This window comes from Myodes glareolus, chromosome 1, assembly GCF_982192425.1.
Source record: "Myodes glareolus chromosome 1, mMyoGla1.1, whole genome shotgun sequence".
NCBI classification, from domain to species: domain Eukaryota; kingdom Metazoa; phylum Chordata; class Mammalia; order Rodentia; family Cricetidae; genus Myodes; species Myodes glareolus.
The window spans coordinates 71,300,150-71,321,192 of NC_142026.1; the positions used below are offsets into that span (position 1 = coordinate 71,300,150).

General features: G+C 41.1%; 2 protein-coding genes across 2 annotated transcripts; one reads left to right on the forward strand and one right to left on the reverse strand.

Moving 5' to 3' along the window:
- Positions 1-4,526: 4,526 nt before the first annotated feature.
- LOC125395555 (olfactory receptor 6Z7) lies at positions 4,527-5,465 on the forward strand. Its single transcript, XM_048427000.3, has one exon. The coding sequence runs from the start codon at positions 4,527-4,529 to the stop codon at positions 5,463-5,465; it is 939 nt and encodes a 312-aa protein (XP_048282957.2).
- Positions 5,466-9,903: 4,438 nt separating this feature from the next.
- On the reverse strand, positions 9,904-10,845 carry LOC125395552 (olfactory receptor 6Z7-like). Its single transcript, XM_048426996.3, has one exon. It carries the CDS (start codon positions 10,843-10,845, stop codon positions 9,904-9,906), a length of 942 nt encoding a protein of 313 aa, XP_048282953.3.
- Between the last annotated feature and the right edge of the window lie 10,198 nt (positions 10,846-21,043).

Consider the following 21,043-nt stretch of genomic DNA (forward strand, 5'->3'; position numbering starts at 1 on the left):
AGAAGACAAAATGGGTTGAAATAGATGACGTGATTCCTGGAGATATATGAGTTCAAGGTTTTCAAACATCTTGATGCTAAAAGCTCAGCTTCTCTAGTGGCAATGCACCCATAGCTCTTGTGTCCTGCTCTCTCTGTTCAAAGCCTCCCTTCAAAAGCATTTGTGGAAGGGAGTAGAATTAATGACTATTGAAGAGTTCTAGCCAATAGCCTTGTTGGGAAAAAAGCTCTGAATATTATTTAAGACTAGAGATTTACAATCTGTTGCCATTTAACTTACAAGGTCACGCCTTATAGTAAAGACTTTAATAACATGATGTGTCTCCCTTTTTGAGAGGCAGAGAAATGATATGCGCCAGAGTAGACGACTGTCCCGCACTTTGAAAAACATACAGTTGATGCTTAAAGAGAGTTAGTAGCCTTCCCAGGGCACAGGTTTAGGAAAACACCATGGCTTGTAGCCCTTTGGAGAGCAGACAGAATAAGGTTATCCACAGCAACTGAGTGGTTCATATTTAGAAAACGGATGGAATTGGGTGTGTCTTCTGTTTCTCCCAATGTGCCGAGGCACTGGTAGATATTTGTATGATTTTTGTGGAGTGCAGTTTCGATCTGTTAGAAAGGAAGGGATGCCCAGAAAGAGATTCATAGTAGAGTTGAGCAGTGAGTGGGGTTGCTATGCAAGGGGAACAGAATGAAACACAAAGGCAGAGCCAGAGAAGTGGGGGGAAGCAGGGGGACAAAGGAGAGGGGAGCACAACAGGAATTCTTGGCGGGGAAGTTGCTGACAGATGCTTCAGAGCCTTGGCATCTGTCCCGAGACTGGAGGATGAAGATTCCTTTTGCAACAGCAAATAGAACCCCTTCGCAGACAGTCTGACCCTAACTCTTGAGAGCACTTGTGTAAGTTTGTGGAAAGACCTACCACCCAGATAAATACTCAAAATGAAGGGCCACTCATGTTCAGAAGCAGACAAAAGCAGTCCCATGTTGCTGTTCTGATATGGAGGGGTCCTGTCGAAGACAGAGTCTAGGCATAGACCACGGGTGATGAGACAGAGGGAACTTTTCTGACCATCTTCAGAGACTGAAGATACAGCTTAGTGGGAGACAACCTGCCTAACATGTGCAAGCCTTGGATCAGGTCCCCAGCCCTACACACACAGAGAGAGAGAGAGAGAGACAGACAGACAGACAGACAGGACAGGACAGGACAGACAGACAGAGACACAGAAAGAGACATCTACCATAAAGATTCTGGGAAAGAGTATCAACTTTTTTATGAAAAATTGATCACAAAAAGTTATTGAGTTCTTAATAGTTTTTACAAGTAAGTATTTAAACCTATAAAGTGGAAATTTGACCAAATCTCATTTCTGAAATGTATTAAGGAATGGCAGAAATAATATAAAATTTTAAAATTTGATTAACTTTATTAAAAGTTACTATCTAAAGCACTGGGCTTGGCATTGTACTTCCATGTGTGCATATAATATACTTCAATAATATTCCACTCCCTACTACTCCTTCCCACAACACCTTCTTTTCCTGTCTCATATCCATAATATTCCTGCTACTTTCTTATTTTATTTTTAATCTTGAGCTCCAAGGATTATCTACCACTGGGCAGTGGTGACACATGTCTTTAATCCCAGCACTTGGGAGGCAGAAGCAGGTGGAACTCTATGAGTTCAAAGCCAGCCTGGTCTACAAGAGCTAGTTCCATGACAGGCTCTAAAACTACAGAGAAACCCTGTTTCAAAATAAAATAAAATAAAATTATCTACCTATGCAGAGTGATTCCATTTAAACTTTTTTTCTAATTTAGTTCTTTTTATTTTTTTTAATTTAACACATGAATATAATGTCTTGATCGTATCTACCCTACCCTCTCCCTGTAACCCACACAACACACCGTCCTCCCAACTTCATGTTCTTCTAAAGTCCAGTTAGTGGTGCTTGGATGTGCGTGGGTGTGGAGCCATCTGCTAGAGAGTGGGGAAGACACAAGTGGTCACCTATTAAAGCTATGAAATAATTGCCTCTCTTGGCTTTTTCATATCTTTAGTATTCCGTTTCATTATGGCAATTTTAACACAAAATTTGTTGTCATTGATTCTCCTCCCTACTTCTCTCCTATGGCATCCTTCTCTAGATTTATGAGAGAGAGCATCCAAACCGACTTCACTTCACATGATGCTCCCCAGTGCCAACCTTTCTTCGGCAATCAGGACTTCACTTCCTTCTATGGCTGATTAAAACTCTGGCGTCTCTGTACTCCATAGTTTCTGCATTTGTTCCCTCAACGCTGACACCTACGATGTTAAGACACAGAACTTCGATTTTATGAGAGCCCAATTGTAAACCAGCCCTCCTCCCTCCCTCCCCTCTCTCTTGAGTAGGTTACTTCTCAATCCTGACCTCCATGGTGATGTTGTGACGGTAAAAAAGCATCTTCATAGAGTTCTGTGATGCTTTAAAGGGTTAAAATTCTTCTCAGTGGAAACCAAGACTTTTACCCAAGGAAGAACTTAGGACAGTGGTTCTCAACTTCTTTGGGATTTTATATCAGAAATTTACATTATGATTCATAACAGTAACAAAATTATAGCTATGAAGTAGCAATGAAGTAATTTTATGGTTGAAGGGATCTTCACACACAACATGAGGAACTGTATTAAAGGGTCAGAGTATTAGGAAGGTTGAGAACCACTGGCTTAGGAGTTTAATCATTTGTCATTTGTGCTGCTACCATTTAGAATGATGCTGACCAGAAAATAACAATTAGAAAGAATGGCTGGACAGGGGCTCAAATTATCCAGAGATTTGATCCCATTTCCCTTGTAGGGCACATGATTTAGAGCAAGCCATTTTAATTGGATTTTAATCTTTAATGAAAAAATGTGTGTGTGTGTATGTGTGTGTGCCTGTGTGTATGTGTGAGTGTGTTTGTGTATGTGTATGTGCCTGTGTGTATGTGTGTGTGTGCCTGTGTGTATGTGTGTGTGTCTGTGTGTGTGTGTGTGCGTGTGTGTGCGTGTGTGTCAAATGTGTGCTTGTGTCGTGATATGCGGGTGGAAATCAAAAGACAGCTTGCAGGAATCTGTTCTCTCTGCCATGTGGGTGCTAAGGATCAAACTCAAGCTATCAGGCTTGGGAGCAAGCACCTTTACCACTGAGCAATCTCTCAAGCTCGATTTTAGTGTTTTGTTCTATAGTGTCTTTCTTGCAAAAACAAGGGTAAGGATAGTGTTTTTACAGTGTTCTTCAAAGAATCAAGAAGAAAAATAAGGGAGAAAGAGATGAGGAGAAGAGGAAAAAGGAAGGGGAAGAGAAGTGGAGGAGAGGGAAAAGAGGAAAGGGAAAAGAGGGGAAGGGTCAGGGAAAGCAAAAGCAGCAGAAAAGGAGGAAGGGGGTGAGGAGGAGGAGAAAAAGGACTGAGAAGGAGAGAGAGAGAATATCACTCTACTCTAGGCTTTATAGAGTACCTAATGCATGCGTCAGTTACTAAAAGGAAACAGCCAAAAAGACTACACTTTTTTCAAAACTGGCATAGTATAATATGATTTTTTTATCTTTGTGGTATGTGTGTATGTGTTTCTCTGTCTCTCTGTCTCTCTCTGTGTGTGTGTTTCTCTCTCTCTCTCTCTCTCTCTCTCTCTCTCTCTCTCTCTCTCTCTCTGTGTGTGTGTGTGTGTATGTTGTGTCTCTGTGTGTATTTCTCTGTGTATGTCTCTCTCTCTCTCTCTCTCTCTCTCTCTCTCTCTCTCTGTGTGTGTGTGTGTGTGTGTGTGTGTGTGTGTGTGTGTGCAGACCCATGTGCAGGCATGGATGTGGAGGTCAGAAAACAACCTAGCATGTCAGTCCTCACTGTCAAAACTGTTAAATCAATGCTTTCTGTTTGTCAGTGTATACGACAGACTCTTCGGCCCTAGGACTTCCAGAAAATCTCTTGTTTCTGCCCCCTAGTTAGCATAGGAGTGTTCGAACTACAGACATAAGTCACAGTATCTGATTTTATAGCATTTCTGCAGATTCAAATTCATATTCTCTTGCTTAGTCAGCAATCACCTTATCCAGTGAGCCATCTTCCAGCTTCATAATTTTTCAAGACACAGTCTCACTATGAAGCTCTGGCTGACCTGGGACTCACTGTACAGACTAGGCAAGCTTCTAACTCTCCCAAGTGCTGTTATTAAACAATCACCACACCTGACAAGGCACATAACATTCTTCATTTCAAAGAATAATTTACCGCCCACTGATTCACTTGCTTGGCTTTAATATGGATACTAGGCATTATTCTCCCAACTCTTGGATGCTCTGTATGAAGTCACAGATTCAGTAAGAATGAGATACACACAGTACCCCATAAATCTTCCATGCCTTTCTCGATGACAACCCCAACAGATGTTAGACTGAAAAACATATAGGGGATCTCCAAGTACTCTGAACATCTTCCCAGATTTTCACTGTGTATTACTAGGGATGGAATGTCAACAATTTTCTTTGCCTTTCTTTCTACAGATGGAGAGATTCCCAGAGTTGGCCAACATGACCAGGGTTCAGCAGTTCGTCTTGCTGGGATTGTCCACTAGACTGGACATAAGAGATGCGCTATTTGCTGTCTTCCTGACTCTCTACCTTCTGACACTCCTGGAGAACACTCTCATCATCTACCTCATCTGCAGTCACAGCGAGCTCCACAAGCCCATGTACTTCTTCCTGGGCAACCTCAGCTGCCTGGAGATGTGCTATGTGTCTGTCACCATGCCCAGCTTGCTCATGGGCCTGTGGAATGGATTCTATCACATTTCCTTCATAGCCTGCATGACTCAACTCTTCTTCTTCATTGTCCTTGTAGGCACAGAGTGTATCCTTCTGGCCTCCATGGCTTATGACCGCTATGTGGCCATCTGCCGCCCATTACATTACCCAATACTCATGAGGCCCCAGGTCTGTCTGGGCTTGGCTATGACTTCGTGGCTGGGTGGGTTACTGGTCTCTATGGTCAAGACCACATGCATTGCCACCCTGTCCTACTGTGGCCCCAATGTCCTCAACCATTTCTTCTGTGATGTTTCCCCATTGCTAAACCTGTCATGTACCCATGTGGCCCTCACAGAACTTGTAGACTTCATCTCAGCCATTGTCATCCTCTGGGGTTGCTTCCTCATGACTATGGCCTCCTATGCGGCTATTGGCCGGGCAGTTCTGTGCATGCCTTCTATCACTGCCCGCTACAAGGCCTTCTCTACATGTGCCTCCCACCTGATAGTAGTAGGCATTTTCTACTCAGTCACCATCTTCATCTATGCCCGCCCCAAACGCATAGAAGCCATGGATCTCAACAAGATGCTGTCTGTCATCTACACAGTGGTCACCCCCATGTGCAACCCAGTCATCTACTGTCTAAGGAACAAGGAGGTCCAAGTAGCTTTCTACAAAACCATGCACTGGTCCTGAGGTCTAAGTCCTCGGAGAGAGACTTTAAATTACCAAAATCTATTTTTTATTAAAATAAAATTCAGATACCATAAATTTCACCTTTAAACACATACAATGTAGTGTTTTCCTCTTAACTTGTTTGCAATTACATAATCATCATCACTATCAAATCCAGAATATTTTGTCTGCCCTGAAGATAAACCTGGGCATATTAGAAATCATTCCTAATGCCCACCAGTCACTACTCCACACCCAAAAAAAACCTACAACCTGTATCCTATTTCTGTAAATTTGTAGATTCTTGATATTTTATGATAATGGCTTTATGTCATATGTGGTTATTGTGACTGGCATATTTTGAAAGCTGTACACATTGCCTCATTAACTAGCACTTTATTTCTGTTTGGGCCCAAATAACATGCATTGTATTGATGCTCACTATTCTATGTGCTCATTCTTCAGTTAGTGGACATGTGGGTTGATTCTGCTTTCGGGAAATCTTTGGTCTAATGCCACTGTGAACACTTTTTATTTCATTAAAATTATTATTGTTATTGTTTGTTTATGGATATTTTCCTGCATGTATGTCTGTACACCATGTGTGTGCCTGGTGCCCACAGAGGCCAGAAAGGCAGCATTGATTCCCCTGGAACTGGAGTTACAGAAAGTTGTGAGTCACCATGTGAGTGCTGGGAGGGGCAGTCAGTGTTCTTAACAGCTGATCCACCTCTCCAGCCCCTGTGAATACTTTCTACAAATTTAGAAAGACTTCTATTTATTCTCTGACAACTGCATTCATGTATGCAGTGTATTTTGATCATATACACCAACTCCACCCCTCAAATTCCTTGTGTCCTTCCTTCTTTGTGTGCTCTTCCTTAATCACCTGAGCCCAGTGACTGCTGCCTGAATGAGCAGGAGCAGCCTGCCAGGGTCCACATCTTAAAGAAAAACGGCTTACTTTCAGTGACCAATAGCTCCTCAGCTAGGTAAGGAGCCTCACGAGCCCCATCCCCAACCGTGTTGACTGGATTGCTCTTGTGCCGAGAACCATAGCTTCTGTGAGTTCATGAGTACAGTGGCCTTGTCACATCCAGAAGATAGTATTTCCCAGCTCCCCTCACCAGCCCCAAGCTCTAACATTCTTTCTGTCTGCTATGGTGAACAGGTTTCTGTTGTTGTTGTTTTTTATATTTGAAGAGGTTTATTTAAGGCGGTATGTGTGGTGTGTGTGTGTGTGTGTGTGTGTGTGTGTGTGTGTGTGTTAATGTGTGAGTGTGCATGTGTGTGTGTTTCTGATGCATGTGTGCAAGCCTACAATGTCCAGAAGAGAGTACTGGATCTCTAGAGCTGGGGCTATAGATGGTCGTGAGCCACCTGATGTGGGTGACTTGGACTTGAAATTGGATCCTCTGCAAGAGCAGAATATGCTCTTAACTGTAAGACATCACTTCAGGAGTATTTTAAATGAAGTTTTTACTTGGGAATAACTCAGAGAAAATTGGTTTACCTGAAACAACAAATAATATTCACTCAGTTACTATTTATAAAAATTTAAAGAGCTGCCCATGGACGTCACCAATGTTGGCAGAGACCATTCTGAGGGTGTACACACTGAAACTCCAAAGGTGAGTTTTATTTTCAAAACACATTTTATTAGCAATGAAAGATATTAATCAAATTGTCAGGATACCTTCTGAGGAGCATTTGATCATATGCATGAAAAATTAGAAATTTTATGGATTCTGTGATGGCATCAATGTAAGCAGCTTTTACCCAGAAAATAACACAGAATGTAGGCATCTAATCAGCTATGAAAAAATTCATAAGAGTCTATGCTTTTATTGAAAACATTTCTATTCAGAATATTAACTTCAGAGGTGGAGGCAGGATGATCAGGAGTCAAGGTCATCCTTAGCTACATAGTGAGTTTGAGGCCAGCCTGGACTGCATAAGTTCCTGTCTCACTACACTACAGCAAGTTCAACTGTGTACAGAATACTCACACAATGGAATGCTATCTTATAACAGAATACTATGTCATTAAATGAATTATCTATGTTGTGTGAAATAAATGTCCATCACTGGGCTGGGGAGATGGTTCAGTTGATACAGTATTTGCCCTGAAAGCATGAGAACCTGAATCTTGTCATCTACAAAAAATTAGTGGGTGGCAACAATGTATTGTCCACATGTGGGACCTTGAAAATTGGTGACTTGCAAGTCAACTTAAGAGCCAGTATGGATAAGAATTCTATTTCACTTTTTTCTCAATACCATTTAATATTCTCATAAACATAGTTAGAGCAGACCCATTTCTCCAGAGTAACTGTTAATCTAAACTACTGTTTAAAATAAAAATTTCCAACATCTTGCAGTATGATGAACAAGTCATTCCATGAAAGATCATTGATTTATTTTTATCTCCTCTTTTCTTTTCCTTCAGAGAACATTTCTCACCATGTGTGCTGGCTAACCTGGAACTTGCTATGTAGACCAGGTTGGCCTTAAACTCCCAGAGTCTGCCTCCAGAGAGCTGAGAGCAAAGGCATGAACCACCACACCTAGCTTATTTCCTTTTTAAAATAATTTACTTAATGTGCTTATAAAGCTAATGCAAACTTAATGCAAAATAGCAAGCTTATAAAATAAAAAATGTGAGTTCCCCATGGTCCTGTTTGTTAACTAAGCAATTTCTAGCAACTGTTAGCTACATTACATATCCCTTCAGAATTCCTCCTAGATGCATATTAGTGTAAATAATCACCACTGTCACTGCCCCTGCCACTGCTGTCTTATAAGACTGACACAGTCGTGGAATTGTCTCTTCACCCAGTCACCTACCGGGTTGTCTGCCCCGTATCAGTAACCACAGATCCAGTGCTATCTGTGAATGGTGCACAGCTTTTCACAGTATGTATGTTATAAGTGCAAATCATCTTCAAGCGGATCTTTGAGATATTTCCAGTCATTTCATTTATTCACATAATGTTTATTCTAAACGTCACAACATAATGTTCATTCCAAATGTCTCAATTTACAGTAACCATTCTTATACATATATTTTGTTAACTATTTGTACATGCACATATATGCAGAATAAATTATAATCTCTCAAGTTTGTATTTAATAGGCAGGATGTCCATCTTCTGGTAATTACTGAGCAGTTATGTTTCTTTATCAATATTTCTGTTTAGAACTATTTTCATGTGGTTTTTATTTGGGAATATTTCCTTCCTTTCTTTATTGCTTCCTTCTTTCTTCCTTCCTTCCTTCCTTCCTACCTTCCTTCCTTTCTTCTTTCCTTCCTTCTTTTCTGTGTCAACTAGTTTATGTCAACTTGGCATAAACTATAGCCACCTAAGAAGAAGAAACCTCATTTGAGAAAATGCCTCCATAAGATCATGCTATAGGGAAACCTGCAGGGAATTTTCTTAACTAGTGGTTGATGGGTGAGAACATGGGCCACTGTGGGTGGTTCCATCCCTGGGATTGTAGTCCTGGGTTCTGTAAGAAAGCAGGCTGAGCAAGCCATGAGGAGCAAACCAATAAGCAGCTAATTTCCATAGCCTGTGCATCAACTCCTGCCTCCAGGTTCCTGCCTTGCTTGAGTTCCTGTCCTGACTTCCTTTAATGATGAACAGTGATGAGGAAGTGTATGGCTTATAAACTCTTTTCTCTCAAAGTTGCTTTGGTCATGGTGTTTCCTCACAGCAATAGTAACCTTTTAATTAGTAAGACTCTTTCTTTTATTTTTTTAAATATTTATTTCTTTATTATGTATACAATATTCTGTCTTCGTGTATGCCTGCAGGCCAGAAGAGGGCAACAGACCTCATTACAGATGGTTGTGAGTCACCATGTGGTTGCCGGGAATTAAACTCAGGACCTTTGGAAGAGCAGTCAATGCTCTTAACCACTGAGCCATCTCTCCAGCCCCTCTTTCTTTTATTTTTTTATTTTGTTTTTTTTTCAAGACAAGGTTACTTTATGTAGCTTTGGAGCCTGTCCTGGAACTAACTCTTGTAGACCAGGCTGGCCTCAAACTCACAGAGGTCTGCCTGCCTCTGCCTCCCGAGAGCTGAAATTAAAGGTATGCACTACCACCATCACCCAGTAAGACTTTTTCTTTTTGTCCATCTTGTGAATTGGGGTGTATGCATGCCACCATGCACACGTGAATATCAGGTGACAACCTGTGAATGTTAACTCACTTCTGTGAAGTGAGACTCAGGGAGTCAGGTCATCAGGCTTGAGAGCAATTATCTGCTCACTGAGCCATCTTGCCGGTCCCTGTAATATTTCTGTTTTTCATGTTGATTTTATGAAGTCTCTTTATACAATGTTCCAGAAACTTTTGCCCTGTTTCTCTCTCCCTTTGAAATTTCTTCATGTGTATTTGCCATGAATTTCTTTTTGAACCAGGAGAGGGAGGGCATCAGCTCTCTGGAGAATCTCAGCACAGACGGAGGGTTTTCTTCAGCACTGCATGGACCTCCCTATTCCGCAAGCAGTAGATGATTGGGCTGCACAGGGGAGTGGCCACTGTGTAGATGACTGACAGTACCTTGTTGAGGTCTGTGGATCTGATACGTCTGGGCCTGGAATACATAAAGAGGACCACAGAGTAGAAGATGCCCATCACAAAGAGGTGGGAGGCACAGGTGGAGAGGGCTTTGTGGCTGGCAGCAGCTGAAGGCATTTGGATCAACACCCTGCTGATGGCCACATAAGAGGCCAGAGCAACCAGCAATGACCCGCAGAAGATGACGATGGCTGAAATAAAGTCGACCAGCTCTATGAGAACCACGTGGGTGCAGGACAGGTTGAGAAGAGGAGGCGCATCACAGAAGAAGTGGTTGAGGACATTGGGGCCACAGTAGGACAGACTCGCGATGCATGTGGTCTTGATCACAGAGATCACCAGTCCACCCACCCAGGAGGACAAAGTCAATGCCCAGCAGACCTGAGGCCTCATGAGCAGTGGGTAGTGCAGCGGATGGCAGATGGCTACGTAGCGGTCATAGGCCATGGAGGCCAGCAGGGTGCACTTGGTACCAATGAAAGAAATAAATAAAAACAATTGAGCCATGCAGGATGTGAAGGACATGCGGCAGGGGCTGGACCTCAGACCCATGAGCAAGCTGGGCATGGTGACGGACACATAGCACATCTCCAGGCAGCTGAGGTGGCCCAGGAAGAAGTACATGGGCTTGTGGAGTAACTCAAGGTGGCTGCAGATGAGGTAGATGATTAGCATATTCTCTAAGAGGATCAGCAGGTAGAGGGCCAGAAAAACAGCAAACAGACCATCCCTGATGTCTTTCCTGGCAGACAAACCCAGCAGGATAAAATCCTGGTCAGTGGACCTATTGGCCAGTTGCAGAGATCTCTCCATCTAAGTAAAGAATGACATACGTTTATAAAGACTTTAGTCTATTCTGAAGTATAAAGGCATCTATGGTCAAACCTTCTTGGAGCTGAATCAACTTAGCAAGGGATTGAGCTGCGTCAGGTCAAGCAATAAGAAGAAACTGGAAAGCTACAAAACCAGAAATGGAAAATTCACACACACACACACACACACACACACACACACACACACTAATTTGCTAAGTCTACAATTTTTGTTTTGTTTCAAGACAGGGTCTCTCTGTAGCTTTGAAGCCTATCCCGGAACTAGCTCTTGTAGCCCAGGCTTGCCTTGAACTCACTGAGATCTACCTGCCTCTGCCTCCCGAGTGCTAGGATTAAAGGTGTGCACCACTGCCACCTGGAAGGTCTGCAATTTTAAGCAAGACAATCAACCTTTATGAACCTCCAGTACTGCATTGATAAAGCAGAGGTGAGGGGCAGGAGAGATGACTCTGCAGTTAAGAGTACTGGGGGCTCTTGCAAGAGGACCTGGATTTGATTCCTGGCACCTACATGGCAGCTCTCGTCTATCTGTAACCCCATTTCCAGGTGATCCAATACTTCCTGACCTCTGAGGGCACCAGGCACACATGTGGTACACAGACATACATGCAGGCAAAACAATCAAACACATAATATAAAATAGTAAAACCTGAAAAGGGTGAAGCAGAATGGAATCCAGCCTCACAAAGCCTTTAGTCCTTATGAACACTTAGTTTTTGTTTGTTTGCTAGTTTTTTACTGCTGAGAATTGAACCCATCTTAGATAAGTGCTGTAGCTACTGAGCCACAGCCCCTTCGTGTGGTATTTAAGTACAGCAATAAAAGAGAATGTGATTATAAAATAAGAAGTGATGCTTAATTTCTTGCTTTTGATGACCTTAAATGATTGTTTCTGGGTCAGATTTTTTTCTTCAAAAACCTTCCAAGATCTCAGAAGTTGTGTGCACTATTTTAAATTAGAGAAGTCTTACAACAGCCTTTTCTGGGTTTATCTCCCTTAAATGGGCTCATCTCTAAAGGAAATGTGTCAATATTAGAAAAAGGTGCCAAGATAATAATCTTTCCATGACAATTTCCCTCTGTGACTACATGGCTTGAGAAGATGACAATGTTAGGAATGGAGTTGACCAGCTCTGTGAGAACCATGTTGGTGAAGGACAATCTGGGTAGAGGAGAGCATTTAGATATATTTGTTTTATGTGTATGACTATTTAGCCTGCACATGCACATGCCTGGTGCCCACAGAGGTCAGAATAACGCACCTGGAACTGGAGCTGTGGATGGTTGTGAGCTGTCATGCAGGTGCTGAAAATGGAACCTGTGCCCTCTGCAAAAGCAACAAGAGCTCTTAAGCAATTAAGCCATCTTTCCAGCTCCTCACCTCTATTAGAATACAGCAACTAAGACTCATAAAGCCTGGGTAAAGAAAATTCTACCAGAATGGCGATAGTTGTGTGTGTATTTGTTTTTCTCTGAAGATGTATGTGCATATGTGTGTCTGTGCATACAAGTGTGTGCATGTGTGCATTTTGCATGCACATGACTGTGCATATGCACCTATAAGTGTGCATGCGGAGGACAGAGTAGTGTCTTCCTCAACCACTCTCCACCTTTCTTCCTTAAGACAGAACTTCTCACTGAACCATCAGCTCACAGTTTCCAGTAGGCTGACTGGTCAATAAGCCTTCAGGATTCACCTGCCCCTGCCTTACCTGCACCCAGGCTGCATATTAAAACTCAGGTCTTCAAGCTTGCTTAGCAAACACTGTTACCCAGTGAGTTTTCTCCTCCATGCCCAGCAGCCGTTTTAGAGGAAAGAAACTTTGTATACTGAGCATAATTTAGGGTCCATAGAGTATTCTAAGTGAGCATGAAGTTTGTTCTTACTACCTTAGAAGGATAGACACTGATCCAAACATGCCTACATGCGACTGTGCTGGAGCTCATGAATTGTAACTTCTTCAAAGGAATCCTGACAGGTCCTGTCCTGTGCTACTAATAGTATGGAATTCAGTGTCAGGTGTGAAGAGTACAGAGTTTCAGCTGATTCAGCAGCAAATATCTAGTCTATAATCTGTACCAGGTGCCTGAAATAAAACGGCGAAAAATGAGCACTTGTTTGCAACCTTTTGAAATTTTTGCATTCTAGGTAAAGAGAGATAAAAACACAAACAAAAAGTCGAATATACACAACTGTAGCTCCTGCACTGGCTTTGGGGAGGAGGTGCGTGGGTCTCTGGAGTTCACTAGCCATTTCGCTTGTCCAAACTGGTAACCCACAGATCAGTAAGAGACCCTGTCTCCAAAACTACACTGGAGAGAGACTTGAGAAGTCAGCCAATATTGACCTTTGACTTCCACATGCATACACACACACACACACACACACAGAGAGAGAGAGAGAGAGAGAGAGAGAGAGAGAGAGAGAGAGAGAGAGAGCTCAGTTTTTGATCAGATGAAAATATAAATGCAATGCGGATGTCCCAGTCAGGGCTGAGCACTGAACAATCATTTATCCTCAGCATTTGGGTCAGTTACGAGTTTCTGTATTAACTGACACCAACTGCAAAGAAGTCCATAGAAGTTACACATAGCATCACAACACACACACACACACACACACACACACACACACAAATGGGGAGAGAGATTGTCAGGCCTGGAGGCTGGAGGATTGGGAGGAGTCCTATGAAGCCCTGTCTGCAGCAGAATAATGAAATCCGGAACACAGAGCAACTGTGGCTACCTATGCAAGATATAACTGCACAAAAAGTGTGAACTGAAAGTGGGAAAGATCTGATTGGGAAGAAGAACTGGTTAGGCAGGAGTGTGAGGCAGATAAGAGAGAACACCTAGAGAGAGCCTGTTCATATCATTGCATATCTGGACAGAACTGTCAATTTTTAATGTATTTATGCAAAACAAAAATCTCTAAACTTTTAGAAAACAGTGCAGAAGCATGTCTTTATGGTATACATAAAACAACAAGAAGAAGAGAAACGTATTTAAAACATCTGTCTCATCAATGAGCACATGAACTCACAGAGACTGAGGCCTCAGGCACAGGGCCTGCACGGGTCTGCACCAGGTCTTCTGTGTATGCATCATAGCTTCAAGTTTCTGTTTGAATGGATTCCTGAAAGGTAGAGCTAGTGGGTCTCAGATTCTTGTGCCTTCTCTTGGGCTCTTCCCCTTCTGTTGGATTATCCTATCGGTCTTCAATGTGATAGTTTTTGTTTCATCTTAATATGTGCTATGTTGTTATATTTTAATATTAGCTCTTTTCTAGTGAGAGACAGAAAGGAAGTAGATCTGGATGGAGAGGAGGTGGGAAGGACTAGGGAAAGTAGAGGGAGGGAAAACATTAACTGGGATATATTTTGTGCGCAAAGAATCTATTTTCAATAAAAGGGTGAAATTTTCAAAGAAATAAAACACCTGCCTCATAAAATTTAAAAATTTGCATGATCTGAAGAAATTCTGGTTACCAGAGAGAAAAAATTCACAAGCTGGGAAGATGTCCCTAGTGCAAGCTACTGACAAGGGGTTCTTTCATAGAATGTACAAAGACATTGGTTGACTGATATGGAAAGCATATTCTTTTCCAGTTAAAAAAAAATGAGATAAAGTCCTACCTTTCTAATGCCGTGACCTTTTAATACAGTTCCTGTGCTGTTGGGACCCCAAGAAGAAAACTAGTCCATTGCTACTTCATAACTGTAATTTTGCTACTGTTATGAATCATAATGTAAATATCTTATATGCAAGATGTCTGATGTGTGACCCCCAAAGGGGTCATGACCTACAGGTTGAGAACCCCTGCCCTAAAGGCACATTTTCACCAAAAGTAACTAATAACTTAAAACTAGGAAATTTTCTCCTCTTATTAGGAAACAAAGAAATGGAAATTGAAGTCAAAATGAAATACCTGTTTCACAGTCAGAGAGCTATCATGAATATGAACATTTATTTGGACTCATTAAGTTTCACCTTGTGGTTGACCCACACTTTGGTGGGAGCCTAGATGAGTGTTGACTCCTGGGAAATGAAATAGCAGCCAACATCCACCAGATCTTAGAGTGTGGCCCCTGTGCGGGCAGTCACATCAGCAGCAGCACTTTTGGCACCTCCCCCACAAAAGTATCTCAACATTGCTAACATCCAACAATAAAACCGATACATAAAGTCCTGTTTATATACTGGAGTGCTACATTGTAAGTAAATGAGCCTAGCATCCTCCCTGATCAATCTCAGAAACATACTCCTGACCAAACAGAAAGATGCCTAAGCATGCAGTTGTCATTAATCACTTCTATAAAATAAAACTGCAAAAAACATTTAGAGGCTGGAAAGATGGCTCAGCAGGTGAAAGAGTCTGGCCTGCAAGCCAAACAATCTGAGTTCTGTTCCTGGAACCCTCGATGCAAAAAAGAACTGACTTCGGAAAGCTGTCCTTTAATGTCCACATGCATGCTGAGGCATGTGTGTGCCTGCATGTACCCAGCACATTTTGCACAAAACACAATAGTAGTAGTAGTAGTAGTATTAATAATCGAAAACTATTAAGTCAGAAAGATGGTTCAGTGAGTGAAAACACTCAGCACACAGCCTGAAGACCCAATAGCACAAGAGAACCGACTCGAGTTATCCTCTGTCCTCCATAAATGTTTGTACACACACACACACACACACACACACACACACACACACAAAACAAAATAGTTTTAACTGAAAACTATTTTCTATAAATACAGAAGTCCAATACTTCTTCAAGACAAGCCTATTGAGACTCAAAGACAATACTAAAAGTGTTTTCAGGCCTCCAGTCTTTGTACCTATCAGCATGGATCCTCTGGACCCCTTAGCTGTCTCAGCAGGGGGTTCTGGAGTTGAGCAGGCCCCATGGAGCTGTCCCCGTTGCTGAAACGGGGTTTCTGGGAGTGCTCCCTGCAGGTCATCGCTGGGTTTCTGGAGCTGTTCATGGTTCTGACACGAATTCCTGCTAATCTTCCACTACAGACTTTTCCTCCTCAGTTGGAATGATTTCCTTCTATGGTTTACTTACCCCTTGATCATTTATCTTTCACCCTTTACCTTATATAAACCCTGAATCTTATATAACTTCTCCTGAAGACTTCTATATGCTCTCTTGCCCATCTAATAACATAAGATGCCCAATGATCCTGACTGACTTTCTCACAAATGAAAACAGCATTTTAAGAGTTACTGTGTGGTCTGGAATGAGTCAAAAATGTTTTAAAACATGTGTCATAGGTGAGGCTGGATCTAATGTAGTTCGTGCTGGCTTCAAACTCAGTATATAGTGAAAGATACCCTCAAGCTCTGCCTCTGTCACTGATTTCTGGGTGACATACATAAGGCACCATACCCAGATCTAATAGTACCTTCTTTTGAATTATCTATTATATAAAGACACTACACCATGGCTTTAACCTGCTGCCTGTGTGCCAGATATTGGGCAATTTAGTCATGACATGCTATAGTATGCTCCATAAATAATTTTATATGAATCATAAGAAGAAAGCATTTTCCATCATGAATACATCACAGCAGCATGTATACATAAACACAAAAGACATTTTTTAAAGTTTAAAAACACTCACCTTACAACACATGACTAGGTTTGACAGTGTCTTCACTTATGACAGACTTGACTGAACCTGTTTATTCCGTATCATTTTAATGCTATTATTGATCCAATATTATTTAATATTGTCATTTACCCAGTAGGTTAATTTAATGAATCTCAGCTTGAAATACATTGACAACCTAAGAAAGAACTGTAAATGATACTAAGCTGGTTCTGATTCATCTCTGTCTGCATTGGGTCTGGCCTAATAAAGCTCATATATTCATCTGCAATATAAAAACATATCCTATTTTCTTTTATTTTAAAAAAACATCTTATTGGTGTACATAATCATTGCACACAGTGTTAACATAAGTGTAGACAACTACTTTTAAATATATTATGCATTTTAAACATAGTCACATCCTCCCATTTCCTCCCTTTAGTCTCCCATCCCTATCCAGTTAATCTACCCTTCAAAGTTCTGATTTCAAAGATGACCTTGAATTCTTATGTTTGCCATGGGGAGTCATTCCAAAGAAGTTGTGTATCATCAGGCTGTTCCTAACATCTATAGACACCCTAAAGGAGAGAAAACTTTTTGTTCTCATTGAAATCAAATCACATTATCGTACCTTCTTACCTCTCTATTAAGGCAAAGCAGGTCTTGCTTCTTCCTCTTAAAAATATTCGGTTTCTCACCTGGACATAAATGAAGATGTCAGCAACTTAAGTGGTTGGACAATGAATTCAAAGCCACATGTTTGGGAAAAGTTATCTTTAGTTCCAGGTAATGAGTTCTCAGCTAGGCTCTCCACATTTCTCTACTTTTCTGTTTTCAAGAAAGTTCTGTCTACCAGTCAGCTGTAAGGAGAGGGGACAACTTAAAACCAAGAGCTAGGCCTTAGAGGGCTCTTAATCTCTGTGGGTTTGAAGCAAAAATCCAAGTGAAATTTTTCATCAGGTTGTACTGAGGGTGACCCAAAGGCAGCATTGGTTCCAGTAAGCTTCCAGACAGTTTGCAACTCCTTGCAAGACCAGGGACTTGTGTCAGATGCTGGCATTCAACAGGCATGTGAAGTCCAATAACCTCTCTCAAGGGGATCCCAAGATACTGAAGTGCATGGAATCTACAAAAGACATGTATGCAGTCTTGTAATAAATGACAAGTGACATTTCATGTGTGAAGAGTGAGAATCTGGAGATTTGGAACTATTTGTAGGATATACATATGAACTTGGCCTCTGGGGGTACCACAAGAACATGCGTGCTTGGCACAAAACAAGAAAAAAGAAGCAGGAATTGCACTGACTCAAAGAAAATTTAAATATCTCTCAATACTGCTAGCTGCGTATTAGAAAATATTAAATACTTTTATTATAAAAGAAATACATGATTAGCACAGAAAGTTGACAGCAGGCAGCAATGGGAAAAGCAGTGCTTCCCACATTTTCCCATGCTAAGATATTCATTATTGAAAATTTAAGGCAAAAATTTCTAAAACCTTTATGAGTTCTTATATAGAAATTTCATTTTTCAATTTGTTTTGACACAGTCATGCGAAGCCTAGGCTACCCCTGAATTCACTCCAGGTCCTTCTGCCTCCATCTCTCAAACTCTGGAATTACAGGTGGGCACTCCCACACTCTACTTATGTAGAACTGGAGCTCAGCCCCAGACTTTGTGCTTGCCAGGCAGGTGCTCAACCAACTGAGTTATAGCCTCACCCTCCAAATGTATTTTTGAAAATGGAGCCATAAGCATACTGCATGAACCTGGGTTTATTTTTCAGGTTTATTCATTTTTATTTCTATGTATAAGTGTTGTGCCTGCATGTGTGCCAGAAGAAGCCAGAAGAGGTGTCGGATCTCCTGAAACCAGAGTTACAGATGGTTGTGAGCCACAGTGTGGGTGCTGGGAACCCATAGGTCTTCTGCAGGAGAAGCCTGTGCTCTTAGCTGCTGAGCCATCTTTCTAGCTCTAGATACAGTTCTGTAACCTAACTTTTCAACCTTACAATAGGTAACTACCATACTTTCTGACATATTGTGAGTAACAGCAGCTAAGTACGAGGGCTCTGTATTCAGTGTGCCATTTGTGCAGATGTGATAGTTTATATCATTGGATCTCTATAACTGAATCTCCCCCAATAGTTCTCCCTTTAAAGCTCAAAATGGACCTGGAAAAATGACTCAGCAGCTAAGACTGTTCTTCCAGAGGATCTGAGCTCAGTTCCCAACACCCACACCAGGAAGCTCACAATCTCTCATAACTCCAGCTCCTGGTGAATCTGATTTCCTGACCTTATCATCTGACCTCTGAAAATACCTGCACATGCGTGTGTGCATGCATGTTTGTGCGTCCACACACACACACACACGTACTAAATAAATAAATAAATCTTTTTAAAAAGCACAAAATGTAATAAAGATGCTTGTAGGTACATCAAATATTCTGAATTATTTTCTTTGCAAAAATTTCTTTCAGTCATGTTCTGAGTCAACAATCATACATGCTCACACATGCCGTGCATAGTGTCAAGTTTACCCTGAAAATCACATCAGTTTTAGTTAATACTTTTCAATTATTATTGAAACTTACAAATAGAAATTCACAGTGTCCTTGAGTTATTCTTGGCTTCTCAGAATCCCTATGGAAACACATATTAGATGTCCATCGTCTTTGTTTAAAGGCTTCCTACTTAGATACTTTTAAATTATGCCTTTAAAATACAAATTTCAAGTTACAAACATTTTATACATTTTATCAATTGTAGGACTACAATAAATCCTTCTCTTTTTGGTTTTTCAAGACAGAGTTTCAATGTGGGGCTCTGGATGTCCTGGAACTCACTCTGTAGACCAGGCTGGCCTCGAACTCACCGAGATCCACCTGCCTCTGCCTCCAAGTGCTGGGATTAAAGGCGTGCACCACCACCACCCAGCCAATAAATCCTTCTTATATCGCATTTCATTTGTCACTGTCTTACTGGTAAATATTATCATTCATTCTGATGTCATACTCGTGACACAATGTTACAATCAGCATCTTCGTTGTTTACTGAGCTCTGCTGCTTTAATTGTCTCATGAAATATTCATGTCAATGAGGACACCAGGTCAAAGGTTACAAACAACTTTTATACTGGTGAGTATAGAAAGTGAGTCCAAAAAAGTTTAAACAATTTGGTATGTCTCCAGGAATATATAAGCATATGTTCATCTTTTTAAAACCTAAGGAGGTCAGGATGCTAAACTCAGCTGAATGCTCCACACCATGATATACTGGTGGTGTCATTTTCTACTTAACATTTTCTGCAAGGGCCAATGAGGTCTTTAGATTCATTGAACATTTATGTTATTTCAGCTATTAATTCTATGTTTATATATAATACCACCTGCCTTAACATATATTGGGAAGTTTTTTACTGACATTTTTTTTTTTTGGTTTTTGAGAAAGTGCTTCTCTTGGCAATTTTTTAAAATTAGAATATTTTCTAATTTTTATTTTATTTTTTGATTTTATTGCGGTATTTTCACATACATTTTGTCTTCCACCACTCCCACCTCTGTCTCCCTTTCCTCCTTGCAGATACCCTTCATCCCCAGAGGAGCCCAGCTTATGGACATGCCTGCAGAAGATATGTGTGTGTGAGACTTCCAATGTGTATATAAATGTAAGATATAGGCCTTAAGTAACTTAAAAGTATGTTTTAAAAGTCAGGTGTTAAACATTCTGCCAAATCGTTTGTTGGTTACTCAAAAAGTCAACCGTCCAATTAACATATGACTAGCTCGGCAGTTCTACACACGGGTATAAGAACAAGAGAACAAGAAACGTGCTTCTGCTCAAAAGATATGAATTATGAGGCTGGAAAGAGAGCTTGTTGGTTAAGAGCAGAGAACTAGAGTCCAGTTTCTAGCACCCACATCAGCATCAGATTACTCACAACAACCTGTAACTGGAACTCTGAGAGACCCAGCGTCTAACTTCTAGCCTCTGCAGGGATCTGCATGCAGATATACATACATACGAGTTCTTACACACTCAAATGAATGAATGAGAATAAAACCTTTCGAAGCTATGAGTAAGTGTTCACACGCATACCTATTCACAGCAGCCCAATATTGGAAACAACCGAACTATCTGTCTCTGAATGGACAAACAAATACAGCTTGTCCATGCAAAGCAATGGATGAGGTCGCGGGAATAAGCACATCACTGATACCTGCTGCAACATTCACAAACTTGGTGCATTATGAAATGCGGACGGGGTCATCTACAAAAGGTGACATTATGAAATTCCCTGTCTACAAGATATCAAATACGGAAATTTATGCAAATAAAAGTAGATGGTTAGTATTTTTTTTATGGAGTAGAGACACTACAGAAAATGACTTCCAAATGCATATAGGCATTTTTCTGGGAGTGGTGACCTACACACCAATGGTGGTTTACTACTTTGTGAAAACATTCAGACATTGAGTTGTATGTGTTTAAAAGGCGAAGTAATGGTATGTGAATTATATTCTAACACAGAAGCAGTATGTAGGTAAATCAATGTCTCGCCGCATGGTCTTAAGTACCTGG